Source organism: Trachypithecus francoisi, unplaced genomic scaffold (genome assembly GCF_009764315.1).
Source record: "Trachypithecus francoisi isolate TF-2019V2 unplaced genomic scaffold, Tfra_2.0 Lachesis_group8, whole genome shotgun sequence".
Taxonomy (NCBI): Eukaryota; Metazoa; Chordata; class Mammalia; order Primates; family Cercopithecidae; genus Trachypithecus; species Trachypithecus francoisi.
In genome coordinates, this window is record NW_022681473.1 from 19,058,649 (window position 1) to 19,075,903 (window position 17,255).

General features: G+C 50.9%; 1 protein-coding gene across 1 annotated transcript in view; it reads right to left on the reverse strand.

Annotated features, from left to right (window-relative positions):
• Positions 1–919: 919 nt before the first annotated feature.
• CRY2 (cryptochrome circadian regulator 2) overlaps positions 920–17,255 on the reverse strand; it is a 38,144-nt gene continuing 21,808 nt past the window's right edge. The window contains exons 7-12 of the mRNA XM_033208258.1: positions 15,216–15,527; positions 14,829–14,980; positions 14,501–14,703; positions 14,098–14,190; positions 12,802–12,943; positions 920–3,269 (exon numbers count right to left, since the gene is read on the reverse strand). Coding sequence (XP_033064149.1) covers positions 12,804–12,943; positions 14,098–14,190; positions 14,501–14,703; positions 14,829–14,980; positions 15,216–15,527 — 900 coding nt within the window. The 3' untranslated portion in view covers positions 920–3,269; positions 12,802–12,803. The remainder of the gene's footprint in view (positions 3,270–12,801; positions 12,944–14,097; positions 14,191–14,500; positions 14,704–14,828; positions 14,981–15,215; positions 15,528–17,255) is intronic.

Below are 17,255 nucleotides of genomic sequence, written 5' to 3' on the forward strand. Positions count from 1 at the left end.
TGTGGACTTGCCTCAGCTATGGAACATTCTCAGCAGGTCAGGGGTGTATGTAAAGGACAACTCCCTCTTCCAGAACTTTTTGCTCAAGACAAAGGTATCTTAGATCCAAAGGTCAACCCAAAACCATTATTAGAGAGAAGCCAGGAGAAGGGCAAGAGGGAAAGGCAGGCCCAGGTCTTGGTAGGAAGGAGGCCAGCAGGAGCTTCAGAGCACAGCCAAGAACGAGACAAGTCCCCAAGGCAGGTTCCTCCCCTTTCCTCCTTTCTCACTCTGTGCAGGCCAGACTGTGATATTCTTGGCCTTTGCCTGGACCCCTTCCCACAAAGTTGGGGTGTGAGCTAATAAAGCCTTCAGTCCAAGGCTAGCATCCCCTAGCATGGAAGCAGAGCACACTGCACAGAAAGGTGCCATTCTCTGGCCAGGGGGGCAGGAGACAAAGCCAGCATCCAGGCACCCTACGCTTGGCTGTGGGCAGATCTCAGCCACCTAGTCACAGCCAGAGAGCCTGCATCCCCTACTCACAGCTCACCCTTGGGCTGCAGCTTAAGTGGCTGCACTGAATTAAAGGATGGATTGAGGGCCTGGAGAAGGCCCTGCACTGACTGACCCCCAGCCTGGGGGTGTTTAAGTGGGCTGCGAGGCTGGGTGGCACTGCAGGATGGCACTCAGGACCCTCACTCTGGGCCCAGAGTGCTCGTACTATTCTGGCCAGTTGACCCCCAACTCTTGACCAAGCTCTGGACCAACTCTTGACCAAGCTGCCCCAGTCTGCTCTGGCTGCTTCCCTTCCTAAGGAGGAATAGGAGGCTCCTGACTCCCACAGAGCCAAGATGGGGTAGCTGATAGCTTCATTCAGGCTCAGCCTTACCAAAACCCTGGTTTCCAGACCTCCCACAAGATTGACGACAGCACAACCTTACTCAGACAGGTCAGACATTTATAAAACAAGTGAATATTCACAAACATACTATGGGAGAAACACACTTTCCCAGCAATAGAAAATCTCTATAAAGTGCATTTTGCCTGCAACCATCTCTTCCCCATGCTGACCCTTAGGTCAGGATTTGGGGCATTGTTCCGAGGGAGCCCTCAGGGCCACCTGAGCTGGGAGAAGGGCGGCATGAAGCCACTGTGGAGCTCCAGGCTACTAGACATACCCTCTCCACCCTGCCCCTCCCTCCTGGCTCCAGGAGTGCACTGCCTCCAAGAGTGCACTGGCAGGTTGATCTGGGAATGGGCTGGCATGCCAGGGATGGTGGAGAAGTAGGAGGAGGTGGTTCTGCCAACCTGTACCTTAGGAGAGAGCCAGCATCAGACAGGCAGGAAAAGAAATCATCCTGCTACCTGAAGGCACTGCTAGTGAATACTGAATCTGGGCCTCGGCCTTTGGCCTTCCCACAGTCTCAGATTTGCCCTTCCAGGTTTGCTTTAGTCTCTTTCTGGCAATGGCCCCTGACACTCTTTCCTCTCTGCTGGGGCTGAGGGAACAGGGAAGCCCCCAACCCAACGCTCTGAATGCACACCATCCCCTGTGCCCTGCTCCCCTCCAACGATGACGGGACATTTCTAGTGAGGGTGACATATATACAACAGTTGGACTCTAAAGGCAGCTCTCTGGCTGAGAATACCTGAGGATATCTCAGGAAGAAGCCTGTCAATGTGGTGGACAGCTACAGGAGATGGGTCTGGCCCCAGGGTTCTGGTCCAAGGACAGAGGACAGTGAGGGATCGGGCTGGGGCCAAAAGAATTAACAGATCTGAGGCTAGGAAAGGTCATGGGGAGGTAGAAAGGAAATGGCCCAAAGTCCAGCTTAATGATACATGTGAGGACAAAAATCCAAACAGGAATCAGCCTCATAGCCACACACACACACACACACACACACACACGTACCACATATACACACACACACTTTGTGGCTCAAGTGCAGGCCACAGGGTGGAAGGAAGACTTGCTCTCGTTGGCCACCATTGTCCTTTCCATGACATCTTTCTCAACGCAGGCCTTTGGCAGTGGGAAGGAAGCGGTGGGAGGCACAGGCCACTCCTGGAATGCAAGGGATGGCTTCTCTGTGTCAAACCTCCCACCTACTGCTCCTGGAAGGGATGGTGTGCTGGGTGTAATCTCTACTCGGACTTTTGTCAACTGCCCCTGGCAGTCCCCATCCCTGAGTCCCTCCACCTGAGTCCTTGGAGCTCAGGTACTGGGAGAGCTAACATGGCAGTCTGGATGCTGACAAGTCCAGGGCAGGCCCTGGAAGCCAAGAGAACAAAGACTAGAATGGTTTCCCTGGCTGGGTGTCAGCTGTCCTCACTGGCAGCACTGTGGTGGTGCCTTGGAGTGTGGCCAGAGAAACCAGGGGACCTGATGCCACTGGAACCTGGTCTCCTCCTGGTAGAGTGACTGAGTTTGACCCTGGCCCTCCACAGCTCCTGGGTAAGCTCTGAGGCTGGCTCTCAGCTTCTAAGAAAGGAACAATGACAGCTGGGATTCTCTTTCTAACTTAGCTTCTAAATCCTGAAAAGGTAGGTGTGCTGTCTTAGGCTCCTATTACAGTACCAGGCATATCCCACACCAGTCAGGTATCTGCGTGTACTTCTGTAGGGTGGCGGAAACTTTTTAGATCTGTCTGTGGCCTCATATGCTCAGTCCCAGATGCCCAAGGAAGGGCCTGGGACTGAGCCCAGTAGCAGAGAATTTTAAAATAAGAAAGAGAGGCCAGGTGGCTACGTCTGGACAGCCTCCATCCATTCTGGCCTGCTCAGCCTCCAGGTCAGAAAGCAGGAACTCAGCAGGGCTCTGGCTGCCTCCAGAATCCCATACTTTGGACAAGAGCCAGAACTGCTGCCCTCCTGCTCCACAGTCTGACGGGAGGAGGGAGGGAAGGAGGTCTGGGGAGGCAGATGCCAGAATCCCTGCTAGGGTCCTACCACTAGGTTCTGTTCAGACAAGGCAGCTGGCTTGCAGGAACAGGTCTCGGCTGAAAGTCACTGCCATAACCTCGAGCCTTGTGTCTGGAGGCCGGGAAACAGCACTGGCGTGCTACAGGTACTCTCCTAGCCCAGGCAACATTCAGAATCACGAGTGTCAACAGATGCATGCACACGCAAACAGGCACACCACTCCCTCCTCTGCACACGCGCATACACACACACACATGCTCTCGCTCTATCTCTGCCCGGTGATCAGCTTCTCTGCAGGTTGTACTCTGCTGCCGCGGTGGCTGCTTGGGCACCCAGGCTTTGCTCACGGAGCAAGGGCTCTGCAGCTGGAAGAGAAAAACAAGTGCAAAAGGAGCATTCAGGAGGCTGCTCAGTTACCCAGGGACACAAGCTCCTCTGGCTGCTTCTCTGGGGACACTCAGAGTGGGTACTGGGAAGAGCTGAAAGAGTGAGCTGAAAGGGCCATGGTACCTGGGGACAGGTTGTTGCTGGGATGCCACTGGGATGAAAGAATACTGCCCCTCTGAAGTGCTGATGCAGAACAAGCTCCCCACTGCAGGCCCTCCACCCAGGGCTGCGGGCAGCAGAGGAGGAGGAGGAGGACAAGGCTATGTGAGAGTCACGTGAAGCCTTGGGGGATACTTGCTCAGATATGACAAGGGCAGCTTCTGAATCAAGGCATAGCAGCTGCTGCCGGAGATGGAGAATCAGGAAAAAATGGCTGGAAGAGAAGCCCGCTGGGACCAGTAATTTTGAAGAGTAAGGCAATGACTGAGTTTAGAATCAGCAGGTGAGCACATTTCCACATATAGATGAAAGCACCCTGGCACAGTGCTGGAAGATTGTGGGGGCAGGAGGGAGAGAGGAGACACAAGGATGACTCATTTTAAAGATTTATGACATCCGGAATCTGGGGCAAAGAGAAGAAACAGCTTCATCCCTGATAACAAAGGAAGGACAGGGTGTGCCTGTCACAATGCTGGGTTACCTGTTTAAATAGGTTTAGTGTGTCTGAGAGTCTACAGAGACATGCAGCGTCCCATTAAAAGTTTGTGCAGTTTAAATGTGGGTGAGGTAGGTAATAAGTGGGCTTGCTAAGCCTGCCGTGGGTCAGGTACTATACACTTGTGCTGCAGCTGAATTCTGTCCCCCACAAAATTCTTATATTGAAGTCCTAACTCCCAGTACCCCAGAAGGTGAGTGTATTTGGAGACAGGGTCTTTATAGAGGTAATTAAGTTAAATGAGATCATTAGTGTGGGCCCTAATCCAATATGACTGGTGTCCTTAAAGGAAGAGGAAATTTAGACCCGAACAGTACAGAAGGAAGACCATGTGAAGATATACGGAGAAGATGGCTGCTTATAAACCACAGAGAGGAGTCTCAGAAGAAAAGAAGCCAACCCTGGCGACATTTTGATCTCAGACTTCTAGCCTCCAGAACAGTGACAGGACACATTTCTGTTGATTAAGCCATGCAGTCTGTGGTACTTTGTCATGGCAGCCTGAGCAGACTAACAAACTTGAGATCCCAGTAACCTTGAAGCTTGCCCTCCATTTCTGTTGAGAAAACAGAAGCCAGAGAGGAGAAGGAACTTGCCCAGGACAACAGCATTCGTAAGTGGCAGAGCCAAGAAGGAAATCCACATCTGTCTGATTCTCAAATCTGTATTTTTACCAGCAAGTAATCTCTATATGATAGTATTACTCATTAAGACTTTTGGGGAAGACTTTTAGAAGAAATTCAACATGGCAGCATGAAGACTAAAATCCAACAGACATACATGTGAGTTAAGCTGTTATTCAAAAAGGGAACATGCTCTTAAAGTCAAAGACATTGGAGGCAAGGATTCAGTATTAGTCTTCTGACACATGCGATGCTTTTAAGGCCACATACTAAATCTGAAGCAGATTTTATCTGATGATAATTTATCTGGAAGCTGGGCAAAATAAAGAGCAGACATAAGAGTGGGTACCTGTATAGGTCAGTACTGTGTCTTATTCTTTTTTTTTGAGACAGAGTTTCACTCTTGTCACCCAGGCTGGAGTGCAATGGCACGATCTTGGCTCACTGCAACTTCCGCCTCCTGGGTTCAAGCGATTCTCCTGCCTCAGCCTCCTGAGTAGCTGGGATTACAGGCACGTGCCACCACACCCAGTTAATCTGGTATTTTTAGTAGAGATGGGGTTTCTCCATGTCGGTCAGGCTGGTCTTGGACTCCCGACCTCAGGTGATCCACCCACTTTGGCCTCCCAAAGTGCTGGGACTACAGGCGTGAGCCATCGAGCCCGGCTTTTTTTTTTTTTTAATCGACAGAGTCTTGCTCTATTGTCCAGGCTAGAGTGCAGTGGTGTGATCTTGGCTCACTGCAACCTCTGCCTCCCAGATTCAAGCAATTCTCCTGCCTCGCCTCCCAAGTAGCTGGGACTACAGACACCCACCACCACACCTGACTAATTTTTGTATTTTAGTAGAGATGGGGTTTCACCATGTTGCCCAGGCTGGTCTCGAACTCCTGATCTCAGGTGATCTGCCCACTTTGGCCTCCCAAAGTGCTGGGATTACAGGCGTGAGCCACCGCACCTGGCCGTGGTTTTATTCTTTAAAATGTGTGTTATTTTCAATAATTTTTCCCTTTAAGCTTGTATTATAATAACCTAGCCATTTTTTTTTGCTACAAATAAATGTATGTATTATTAAGGTATACATGTGTTTATTGAAATATGCTGACTGTGAGTGTATACTCCACACACAGGGCTCTCTCTGGCCCCTGTTGTTAAACTAAAGAGATGGCTATTCTTCTGAAACAGAAAACTCAGGATTGCAGGATATACCACAAAAGGTCCTCGTTACCCAACACCTCCATTTTTTTGTGTGTGTTTTATCCATTTTCAGGGATGGGGGAAGATAAAGACTCCTTAGAATAACTGCTATTAATCTGGGGTTCCTGGGCCTTAAGGAGTCCAAGGATAGGCTTTGGGGCAGTCCATGGAGCCTCTGCAGTGATGTGCACATTCCTCTCTGTGTGTGAACATATGCAGTTTTCTGGGTATGGGTTCCATCCTCCATCACACTTTCCAAAATGGGGAGTAACCCAAACAGGGTTTAAGAACCAATGCTTAAGCTTAGAAGATAAGGGGGTGAGGTATAGTCAGGTGGATATAATAATAACAATTCAGACATATGTTGACTTCAGCACCAGTTAGTTCTGGGCATGCTAATGAAGGGAGATGGCAGTGTCCTGGCCTCACATAAGCCCTAGTCACCCAAGTCCCTCTATGATAGTTTCAAATCTACCAACGCAGAAAACCAAGGTTTAGAAGAACCAGCTTGGCCTTGCCTGCAAAGCTGGTCAAAGGCCTATTCAACTAGTTACTCAAGCTGCTTGATCAGCAGATAACCAGTTGGTGCTGTGCTCTTGTCCTCAAGTTAGGGCATGTGTCTGTAGAAAAAGGGGTCTGGGGAAATCAAATGAGGTCTTGCAGAAAAATGACGACAGCGGGACTAAAGGGAAGGGAAGAACAGCCAAGGGGAGGCACCAAGGGAGAAACTAACTCATAAAACATTCACTGAAAAATCAATATCTTAGTTGTCCAACTCTTCCAACCTGTCATTAATACAAGAAACACAGATGTAACTGGAACAAAAAGTAGCAGAATGACTGTCTCCCTCTGCACCCCAATGTTAGTTAGCATGGCCTCCTGGGTACCTTTGCCCTCACACCCCTTCCCATCCACTAGATGCTATCAAGAACCCAAGTGTGTAAGTCTGCCCATCCCTATGCTCCTCACCCTGGAGGGGTGGATGCACGTGTGCAGGCATGAGTTTATGCTGGCAGAGGGTCCACAACAGCTGACGGTTTGGAGGAAACTTTGTTTGCAGACTCACTGAGTCTCAATGTTTCCCTCTCCCTATCATATTGGGCAAGGCACAGTGCCCAAGAGCTTGAGAAAGGCAGAGGGTTTGCTACCTGCTTCCAAGTGAGGGCCAGGGAAGTACAGCTGGGCCTGGATGGGACAGAGAGCTGAAGCTCTTAGCTCAGTCTCATTCCTCAGGTCAACCACACCTTTACCCCTCCCACAGCATGCAGATCATGCAAGAAAGTGGAAGGGACAGCCATCAGTCAACGCCTACTTATGAAATACCAGGGAAAGCGCTAGGGGACATGAGTCTAAACTTCTTATTTTCAAGGCAGGAACTGAGAATCAGAGAGGTGAGACTATTTGGGTGGAGTCTCACAAGAGTCAAGTGGCAGGTCTGGGACACAGACACTGGCCTGAGTGTAATGCGGGCAGGTCTGGGACGCAGACGCTGGCCTGAGTGTAATGCGGGCAGGTCTGGGACGCAGACGCTGGCCTGAGTGTAATGCGGGCAGGTCTGGGACGCAGACGCTGGCCTGAGTGTAATGCGGGCAGGTCTGGGACGCAGACGCTGGCCTGAGTGTAATGCGGGCAGGTCTGGGGCGCAGACGCTGGCTTTAGTGTAATGCGGGCAGGTCCGGGACGCAGACTCTGGTCTGAGTGTAATGCGGGCAGGTCCGGGACGCAGACACTGGTCTGAGTGTAATGCGGGCAGGTCTGGGACGCAGACACTGGCCTGAGTGTAATGCTGGCAGGTCTGGGACGCAGACGCTGGCCTGAGTGTAATGCGGGCAGGTCTGGGACGCAGACGCTGGCCTGAGTGTAATGCGGCAGGTCTGGGACGCAGACTCTGGTCTGAGTGTAATGCTGGCAGGTCTGGGACGCAGACGCTGGCCTGAGTGTAATGCGGGCAGGTCTGGGACGCAGACACTGGCTTTAGTGTAATGCGGGCAGGTCTGGGATGCAGACACTGGTCTGAGTGTAATGCTGGCAGGTCTGGGATGCAGACACTGGTCTGAGTGTAACGCAGGGCTCTTTGGCCAATGCCACACTGCCTCTACTTCCACTATTTAGCATTTTACCAATTGCTAGTGCCTTTCACCTTACAAGGACAGAGTATACAAGTAAACTAGTGTCAAAAAGACATCAAGGAGAATCCAGAAGTCAGGTTTTACTTGATTTACCCAGTCAGGCTAACTGCAGGGCTAACAAAAGCCGGCGGGGGAGGGGAAGAGGTGATCCTTGGCCAGGAATCTTTTGTATTCAATGGGGCTTCTTTCCACAGATCAGTCTGTACCAGCAGAAGGGCAAATGGAACACGTGAGCTGTTCTCTCCACGGTAAAATAATTGGACCAATGAGAGAAATCTGTACACAATTCAAGGCTAATGGAATCCGAAGCAGTCAGCAGCTTTGGGGATTATGGGAACCATTGGAAACAATAGCTATTTGGGGGCTGGCTTGTTTTTCAGTTTAGTGAATGCTGTAAAATAAAACTTAATGCAGAACAGACAGCTGGTGTGGATTTGAGGTAAGTGTGGAACCTACTGATTGGAGGCCATGTTTTCCTACCGGATCAGTTTAAATTTTAAGTGACTGTCCACCCTGTACACTGCCACAGGTCTGAGGCATTAGAAAAACAGAATCCAGAACTATAGAGCTCAGAGCTAAAGGAGACCTCAAAAGGCCCAGGATGTAGCCTTCAGGCTGGGGAAGAACGACTATTCACATCTTACACCTAAAGCATGGCAGAAGAGCTCTGGATCCAGCCCAAAGTCACACAATTAAAAATGACAGAGGAAATGGGGTCAAAGGGACAAGTCTCCCCAACCCCCACCCCACCCAATATACTATGATACTAATTTGGGCTACATAGCCACAGCTCTGTGGTCCATTCAGCTCAGGTTGCTGGCTCTGACTGAAGTAACCCCAACATAATCAAAGACACCCGGAGAAGAAAGTGCAAGATGATAATATGATTCCATTTGTATAGTGCATTTTACATATTCAAAGACTTTTCACATGTGGTTTTTCATTTTCTTTCCCTAACATGTAAGCTTGATGGGTAGGGCAGGTGACAAGATGCTATTATCACCGTTTTACAGATAAGGATGCTAAGCATCCTTAGGCCCAGGTGCCTCTGCCAGCACATGGTGAGACATGGTATACTCTCCTCTCAGCTGTTCCTCCCTAGTCTGTCTTGGAGGGAAGTCTGCACCTCCCCAAGTCGTCTGACCTCTGGACCCCCAACCTTCACAGTCTAGCCTGGTCTAATTCCCCACTGAGCCACCACTGGAGGGCAGAGTAAACCTCAAGAATCAGTCCTTAAAATCCCAGTAGGCCGACAATCTTCTGGACTCCAGGGCAAGAGATGGCTGTTTACCTCTGCACTCTTGTCATGTCTTCCCTTGGAATCACTGCCAGGCCTCTCAACTGGCTTTCTCGCTCCCACCTGTTCCTCTGCAGGTCCTAGCCCAATGCCTAATTCATCCTCCCAAAATGCCAATTTGATCATTCCTGTTCCAAAATGTTTCTTCACTCCCAGAGAGTACACCAGCAGACTCACATGCCTGCCATTTACAACCCTCCATCATCAGACCCAATTGTAACCTTGTGTTCCTCTACAATAATAATCATAACAATACTTATAATAACTGCTGCTTACCAAGGACTTACAAGCCACACACTTGAGAAGTGTCTTGCCTATTACACAGTCACCGTTAGCCGACTACCAGTATCCACACTTCCTGGTTAACAGAACCTAAAATGTGTTGAGGAGGCAATGCGCCTGGCCCAGAAAATGGATTTTGATTGGTCTAAGTCACTGATTCTCCAAGTATGGTCCCGGGACCAGCAACCTTTATAACACAGAACTGCAACCTCTTCTGTGCCCTGACCTTACTTTCTTTTTTTTTTTTTTTTTTTTTTTTTGAGACGGAGTCTCGCTCTGTCGCCCAGACTGGAGTGCAGTGACCGGATCTCAGCTCACTGCAAGCTCCGCCTCCCGGGTTTACGCCATTCTCCTGCCTCAGCCTCCCGAGTAGCTGGGACTACAGGCGCCCGCCACCTCGCCCGGCTAGTTTTTTTTGTATTTTTAGTAGAGACGGGGTTTCACCGTGTTAGCCAGGATGGTCTCGAACTCCTGACCTCGTGATCCGCCCGTCTCGGCCTCCCAAAGTGCTGGGATTACAGGCTTGAGCCACCGCGCCCGGCCGCCCTGACCTTACTTTCTTACCCACCTTTATTTTATTGTTTTCATAGCACTTATGGCCTCTTGACATTTTCTTTTTTTTTTTTTTGGTGAGACTGAGTCTAGCTCTGTCACCCAGGCTGGAGTGCAATGGCATGATCTCAGCTCACTGCAACGTCTGCCTCCTGGGTTCAAGCGATTCTCCTGCCTCAGCCTCCCAAGTAGCTGGGACTACAGGCACCTGCCACCACGCCTGGCTAATTTTTCTATTTTTAGTAGAGACAGGATTTCACCATGTTGGCCAGGCTGGTCTCAAATTCCTGACCTCGTGATGCACCCGCCTCAGCCTCCCAAACTGCCGGGATTACAAGCATGAGCCACCATGCCCGGCTGCCCTGTTGAAATTTTAAATATTTATTTGTTTACTGTCTGTCTCCTTCCACTAATACGCACCCAAGGGGGAAGGGACACTGCCAGTCTTGTACACAACCACATCCCCCAATGCCTGGAACAGTTTCTGGCAAAGTATGAGCTCTTGTATGGAAGGAGTGCAGCTGCCCTTGCTGTCCCTTCTCTTTCCTCTTTGATCAAGAATTGATGGCTAAAGCGGGGGCTGCCATCCAAGCCCAGACCACCAACACTATTTCTGGGCCCCTTGTTAGGTAAGAAAAATAAGCCCCTATTTGTTTTAGCCATAGTAATTGAACTTTCTATTATTAGCAGACCCCTACATTTCTAGCTGACACATACAGATTTAATCTTTTTTTTTTTTGAAACGGAGTTTTGCTCGTCACCCAGGTTAGAGTGCAATGGCGCAATCTCAGCTCACTGCAACCTCTGCCTCCCAGGTTCAAGCGATTCTCTTGCCTCAGCCTCCTGAGTAGCTGGAATTACAGGCATGTGCTACCATTCCAGCTAATTTTCTATTTTTAGTAGACATTGGGTTTCTCCAAGTTGGTGAGGCTGGTCTTGAACTCCCAACCCGAGGTGATCTACCCACCTTGGCCTCCCAAAGTGCTGGGATTATAGGCATGAGCCACTGCGCCCGGCCCAGATTTAATCATTTAATTGATGCAACAGCAACCTAATTTATAGGTGAGGAAACTGAGTCTCATAGCAGTTAAGTCATTTGTACAAGATCACATAAACTTTCAGCTGTTTTTCTTGTCCTAAGTGCCCTGCTCACTGCCTGAATCCAATTCACTTTTCAGGCCCCCTAGTGCAAACTTCTGTGATGTGTTTCCTGATTGTTCCAGACCACACCAGCTCCCTTCTGCTAAGCTTGTATAGTCTGTATCGTTTGTCCAGGAATTCTAGGTTATTGCTCCTTTTTATCTAAGCAGACTGTTCAATTCTTGTGGATGGACAGCACATCACATTTTATATGTTTAATGCTCCCCCTTCTTCACCCACCTGCTGGCAACAATTTCATGTTGAATTGGACACCATTAACTTACTAAGCAACCTTGACCCAGACATTTAACCTCTCTGTTCTTTGGTCCTCTCATCCGAAAATCAGAGTGTCAGCCTGGCAAGTTCCAAATTTGTAATACAGGATGAACTTTGCTTAGTATCACAGAGCTAAGAGATAACTGAGAGAGTAGTAGGTTGCTGGTACTCCCAGGAACAAGACAGCACACATCTGTCCATCAGCAATGACTATGTCAAAGAGCCCAGAAAAGGTGAAGGGTGCAGGCATCAAATGCCCATCTCAGTGAGCACACAAATCCAGACACTCAAACCAGATGGCTGCAGCCTGGCCCTGAAGAAAGAGGGATCGATAAAAAGAACCTATCAGCTCCATGGAGAAAAGCCACCCTCCATGACGAAGACACAGTGCATAAGGAACAGCCTGGTATGATGACTCAGAGGGGACAGGAATTTACATTTCCCCAAGAGGGGCATAAAAGGCCCTTCCTGCTCTGGGAAAGGATAAGCCAGTATTTTGACGACATTCGGGAGGCTTCCAAGATGAGTGCTGCCAGGGAGGTGCAGAGCTGAGGCCACAGGACGGGTGAGAAGGGAGGAGAGGCCGCAAAAGCAAAGATGATGACAGATTGGGTCTACTGGTCCTCAGGCAGGGCTGGACTGAGTGAGACACAGCACAGCCCTCTGTCCAGGCTTCTCAAGGTCAGTGCTGCCCTCCACTGGCTGGCCTACAGAACACAGCCTGTCGGAGAGCAGGGGGCCTGAAGCAGCCTCAGACCCTGCAATGGGCCTTTTCCCCACTGCTTCATACACAGGTCTCAGCTTTCTTTTTGTTGAGCGTGACTCACTTTAATAGGTAGAAAGTGCCACCCCTCGACCCCATGCCTCCCTTTTTCCCTTAGCTAGCAAAAAAAAAAAAAACACAGAAAAGGGCTTGACTTTTAAATCTCTGATAAAAGTCAGAATGGTGGGATTTTTGAGCTGAAATCCTAAAAGTCATGCAGTCCCACCAGACTGTTATTATTATTGTTTTTCGAGATGGAGTCTCACTATGTTGGTTTGACCAGGTTGGTCTTGAACTCCTGGCCTCAAGGGATTCTCCCACCTTGGCCTCCCAAGGTGCTGGGATTACATGCACAAGCCACCACAGCTGGCCCAATGGTAAAGGTCACACAGATGTGATCCAGAAAGTACTCATTCCCTGAGCCAGGATTGAACCCGGCTGCCACTGTAAAATGGTAAAGCTTTAGTGGCTGAGCATTGGGTGGTCCCACCAGATTTTCATCTAGTTTGTTATGTTTTAACCTTCAGCCGGCAGGGCAGTAGGCACCCCCGCTCCCACCTTCCTTCCTGAGGTTGAATCTAGACTGCTGTCACTCACTCTCAGGCATCCTTGCTTGGCAGCTCGGGGGTTGGCAACTCTGCCACCCTGGCCCGTTTGCTGAGTTCTTCACCAGGTGGTTCCTCAGCTGCTTCCAGCTTGCGTTTGGGGGATGCTGGGCCACTGGGTAGTGGTTTTGGGCCTGTAGGGAAGCGTGTCAAAGGGTCACACAGACTGTGCATGCAGCCAAAATGACCCCACACTATGCAGCAGCAGCTCTTTAGGGGACAGGTAGCACACTCATCAACGGAATGCCAGCATGCTGCTCCTCAGACTTGCCCCTTGGCCTTGCTTTCAGCAGTGACTTTGCCTGGAAATGTCCAAGGAGAACATGACCGAGCAGGCCTGCTGGTATCAGGGACAGCTTTTGGGCCCCAAATGGCATGGGCTGTGGGCCACAGACTGACTTGGCCTGCCTGCTGTCCTTGCTTTGAAGGTCAGGCATTCCCTCTGCAACCCTGAATCAGCCTCCCTGAGCAGCAAAGAGCAGGGACCCTGAGAAGGAGGCATGCTGCCCATGGAGGCAGCCTAGCTGGCCCAACTAGAAAAACCCGTGTTCGTGCCATCTCATGTTACTCATCTTCATCCCCAAGAAGGGGGAGGCTCCAAATGCAGCAAATCTGTCCAGTCTTTCTCCGTGCGGCCACCGCCCTGTCTGTGCTGCCTCCTCTTTGGCCTCCCTATGCCCGCTCTGGCCTACACTGTCCAATCTCCACCCAGCAGTCCAGGGAGTTTTTTCAGACCTAAGTCCAATGATGCCCTGCCCTACTGACCATCCTTCAGTGCACTGAAGGCTGAATCCTAGTCCTCGTCTCGGACATCGGGCCTGCCACATGCTGCTCATGCTGTATATTGTCCTCATCTCCCCAGCTCCTCACTGGGACATGTCGCCACACTGACCTCCCTTCGGTTCCTTGAATGGGCTAAGCTCGGTACTGTTTGTGAGCTTTTTCTTGCTACTCCCTTTGTCTGGAATGGTATTTTCTCAGTGTGTGGCAGGCTGGCCACTGCTCATGACGTGGCTCTCTGCTTACAGAGGTGTTCTCCGACTGCTCCAATCTCAAGTGAAGCAGAAGAAACCTTTCTTTCCCAGTCCCTCTGTCAAGGCACTCAACTTTCTTTTCCTCCAAAGCACTTGTTATCTGAAATGATCCGACTTGGTTCCTTTACTATCTGACTGCCCTGGGTGGAATATAAGCTCCACTGGGCAAGGCCTCCTTCTGGTCTCAGTCCTGAATGACTGAAGTGGTGGCACAGGCCACAGGAGGCCACTGGAGGTTGGCTGCTGCTGCTCACCTGCACTGTTCACGCTCCCAGCCTGGCTCGAGCTGGGCTCTGCCACAGGGTGACTGAGGTCTTCCACACAGGAAGGGACAGATGCCAGTAGACCTGGGAGAGAGGCGGGGAGTAATCAGAGTGCCATCCCGCAGGATTGCAGAGGGTTACAGGGAAGGATGAAGCAAACTGGGGTGGGGAGGGTAGGAGCAAGACACTGAGGTTCCATTTCTTCCCACTGCCCTACAACTACTCAGGGAGGCCCAGTCCATTCCAGCCTGCAGTGTCCCATACCCAGAGAAGGTGTCAACCTGAAAGACAGCACTCAGCCTCCCTTTGCAAGTATCTGGACATCCCCATCTGGCACCCCCGAGCCCGCAGGTGCTGTCCTTCCCTTCAGTGAGCTAGGTGTTTGTGTCCTTACAGAGTCCCCGGTAGCGCGAGAGCTGCTGGTAAATCTGCTTCATTCGTTCAATGTTCAGCCGGCTGGTCTCGGCATGGTTGACGATGGGCCGTGGGTAGTCCACACCAATGATGCACTTGGCTGCCTTCTGAATTGACTCTGGGGCATTCCAGGGTTCATAGATGTATCGAGAGGGGAACCCTTTCAATTTTGGCAGGTATCGCCTGAAATAAGACACACCAGATGACCCGTCAGTATACCCAGACCCTCCTTCAAAGGGCCCAGGGTGTCCCATCCTAGTAGGAGGCCACAGTGGTCAGAAGCCAGAGAGCGTGGTCTGCATCCTCACCTGATGTAGTCTCCACTGGGGTCCGTGCGACGGCCGAAGCCCACAGGGCAGTAGCAGTGGAAGAACTGCTGGAAGAAAGCACTGCAGGACAGCCACATCCAGCTGCCTGCGTTCACGCTGAAATCTGCATCCAGGAGCAGCTCATCAAATACCTAGATAGGGGAGAGGATGATCAGCCTCCTTGGGGATCTGCTGCCATGTTTTTTCCCAAGTCACCACAGCGCCCCCAGGAGCCAGAGCCCTTCTGCTGAAGGCAAGCCACAGAAGATCTGGAGGGGATCACTTGGACCCAGAAATCCTACCCCATCCCTCAGCCCAGAAGGGGGCTGCCCTTTGCTGGTCCTGACCAGAGGGTACAGGCCAGCTTTTCGCTGAGAGAGCACTCACCCGGACCCCGCTCTCCCAGCTGACCCAGAGGTCCCCGCGGGTCAGGAAGCAGGCCACGGCGTGCCGGGCCAGGTGGTGGATCCAGCCCTCCTGCCTCAGTTGAGTCATGATGGCATCGATCCAAGGGAAGCCTGTCTTGCCCTCGGCCCACTTGGCCAGGGCCTCAGGATTGCGGTCCCAGGGAATCTGGATGCAGATGGGGTTCCCCTCCATGCGGTCAAACCTGGGGTTGTTGGTAGCTGCTGTGTAGAAGAACTCTCGCCATAGGAGTTGCCCAAATAGGGAGAGGGGAGGTGTGCTGTTCCGCTTCACCTGAGGGGTAGGGGTGGCACAGAGATACACTCACTCACCCAGCTCGTAGCATGATGCCTCTCAGGTCTCTTCTACAAAGGAATCTGGGTCCTCCACAGACCTGGCAGCTCAACTCCCAGATGTGGAGGGACTATCCCCTAGAAGTGGCACAGTGTGCCTGCAGGTGCAATACCCAGGCCCTGCCTGCACTGTGCCACTGCTCTGAGCAAGAGGAAAGCTACAGAGAGCTGGGCAGCAGGAAGGGGCCTCACCACACGAATCTACACTAGGACTCAAACTTCCCAAGGCTGGTCATGTTCCTTGTCCTCAGAGTTCCTTGTTTGGGTCCACCTTCTAGAAAGTCAAAAGGAGTTTTCCTATCAGCACACATGAAAAATACTCAGTCTGGGCCGGGTGTGGTGGCTCACGCCTGTAATCCCAGCACTTTGAGAGGCTGAGGTGGGTGGATCACAAGGTCAGGAGATCGAGATCATCCTGGCTAACATGGTGAAACTCCGTCTCTACTAAAAAATACAAAAAATTAGCCGGGTGTGGTGGCAGGCGCCTGTAGTCCCAGCTACTGGGGAGGCTGAGGCAGGAGAATGGCATGAACTCAGGAGGCAGAGCTTGCAGTGAGCCGAGATTGCGCCACTGCACCTCCAGCCTGGGCGGCAAAGCGAGACTCCGTCTCAAAAAAAAGAAAGAAAAATGCTCAGTCTGGATTTTGGTTGAATAAGTTATACATACAGCCTGGATCTGGGGCCATAAGGTAATTAAGAAATCAGACCTCCAAGCAAATAATGACTTCCCTAAAGTCACAAGATTACTCACCAAACTGGCAAAGCTATCCCATGCCACAAAATCTCAATAATGGCAAGGATAAGGAGATAACATTAAAAAATGTAGATGGAGCCAGGTGTGGTGGTTCACATCTGTAATCCCAGCACTTTGAGAGGCTGAGGTGGGTGGATGGCTTGAGCCCAGGAGTTTGAGATCAGCCTGGGCAACATGGCGAAACCCAGTTTCTACAAAAAAATACAAAAGATTAGCCAGGTGTGGTGGCATGCACCTATAGTCCCAGCTACCGGGGAGGCTGAGGTAGGAGGATCACCTGAGCCTGAAAAGTTGTGGCTGCAGTGGGCTGTGTTCACACCACTGCACTCCAGCCTGGGTAACAGAATGAGATCCTGTCTCAAAAGCAAACAAACAAACAAACAAACAAACAAATGTAGACACAACGGCTAAGCATGGTGGCTCACAGCTGTAATCCCAGCACTGTGGGAGGCCAAGGGAGGACAATTGCTTGTGCCCAGGAGTTCGACCAGCCTGGGCAACATAGCAAGACCCTATCTCTACAAAGAATGTAACAAATTAGCTCTACTTGAGAGGCTGAGGCAGGGGGATTGCTTAAGCCCAGGAGTCTGAGGTTGCAGTGAGCTGTGATCAGGTCACACTACACTAGCCTGGGTAACAGAGCTAGACTTTGTCTCTTAAATAAACAACAGAAACAAAAAACAGGCACAAGATGATCACTCTGAATGTTGACTGTGTTGCCCTCTCTCCTTCTGGGGACAGTTAACACAGGCTTATTTACTTCTTGTTTATATAGCACAGCTCTGTGTGCAGCCCCTCCAGACCACTCCCTCCATGGCTGATGGGCAACTGCTGTTTCTGGACTCCCCTTTTGAATGCTGTGGACACAGCCCCCGAGTGGGCAGCTATGCTCTTCCACTTCAGACTGGCTCCAGC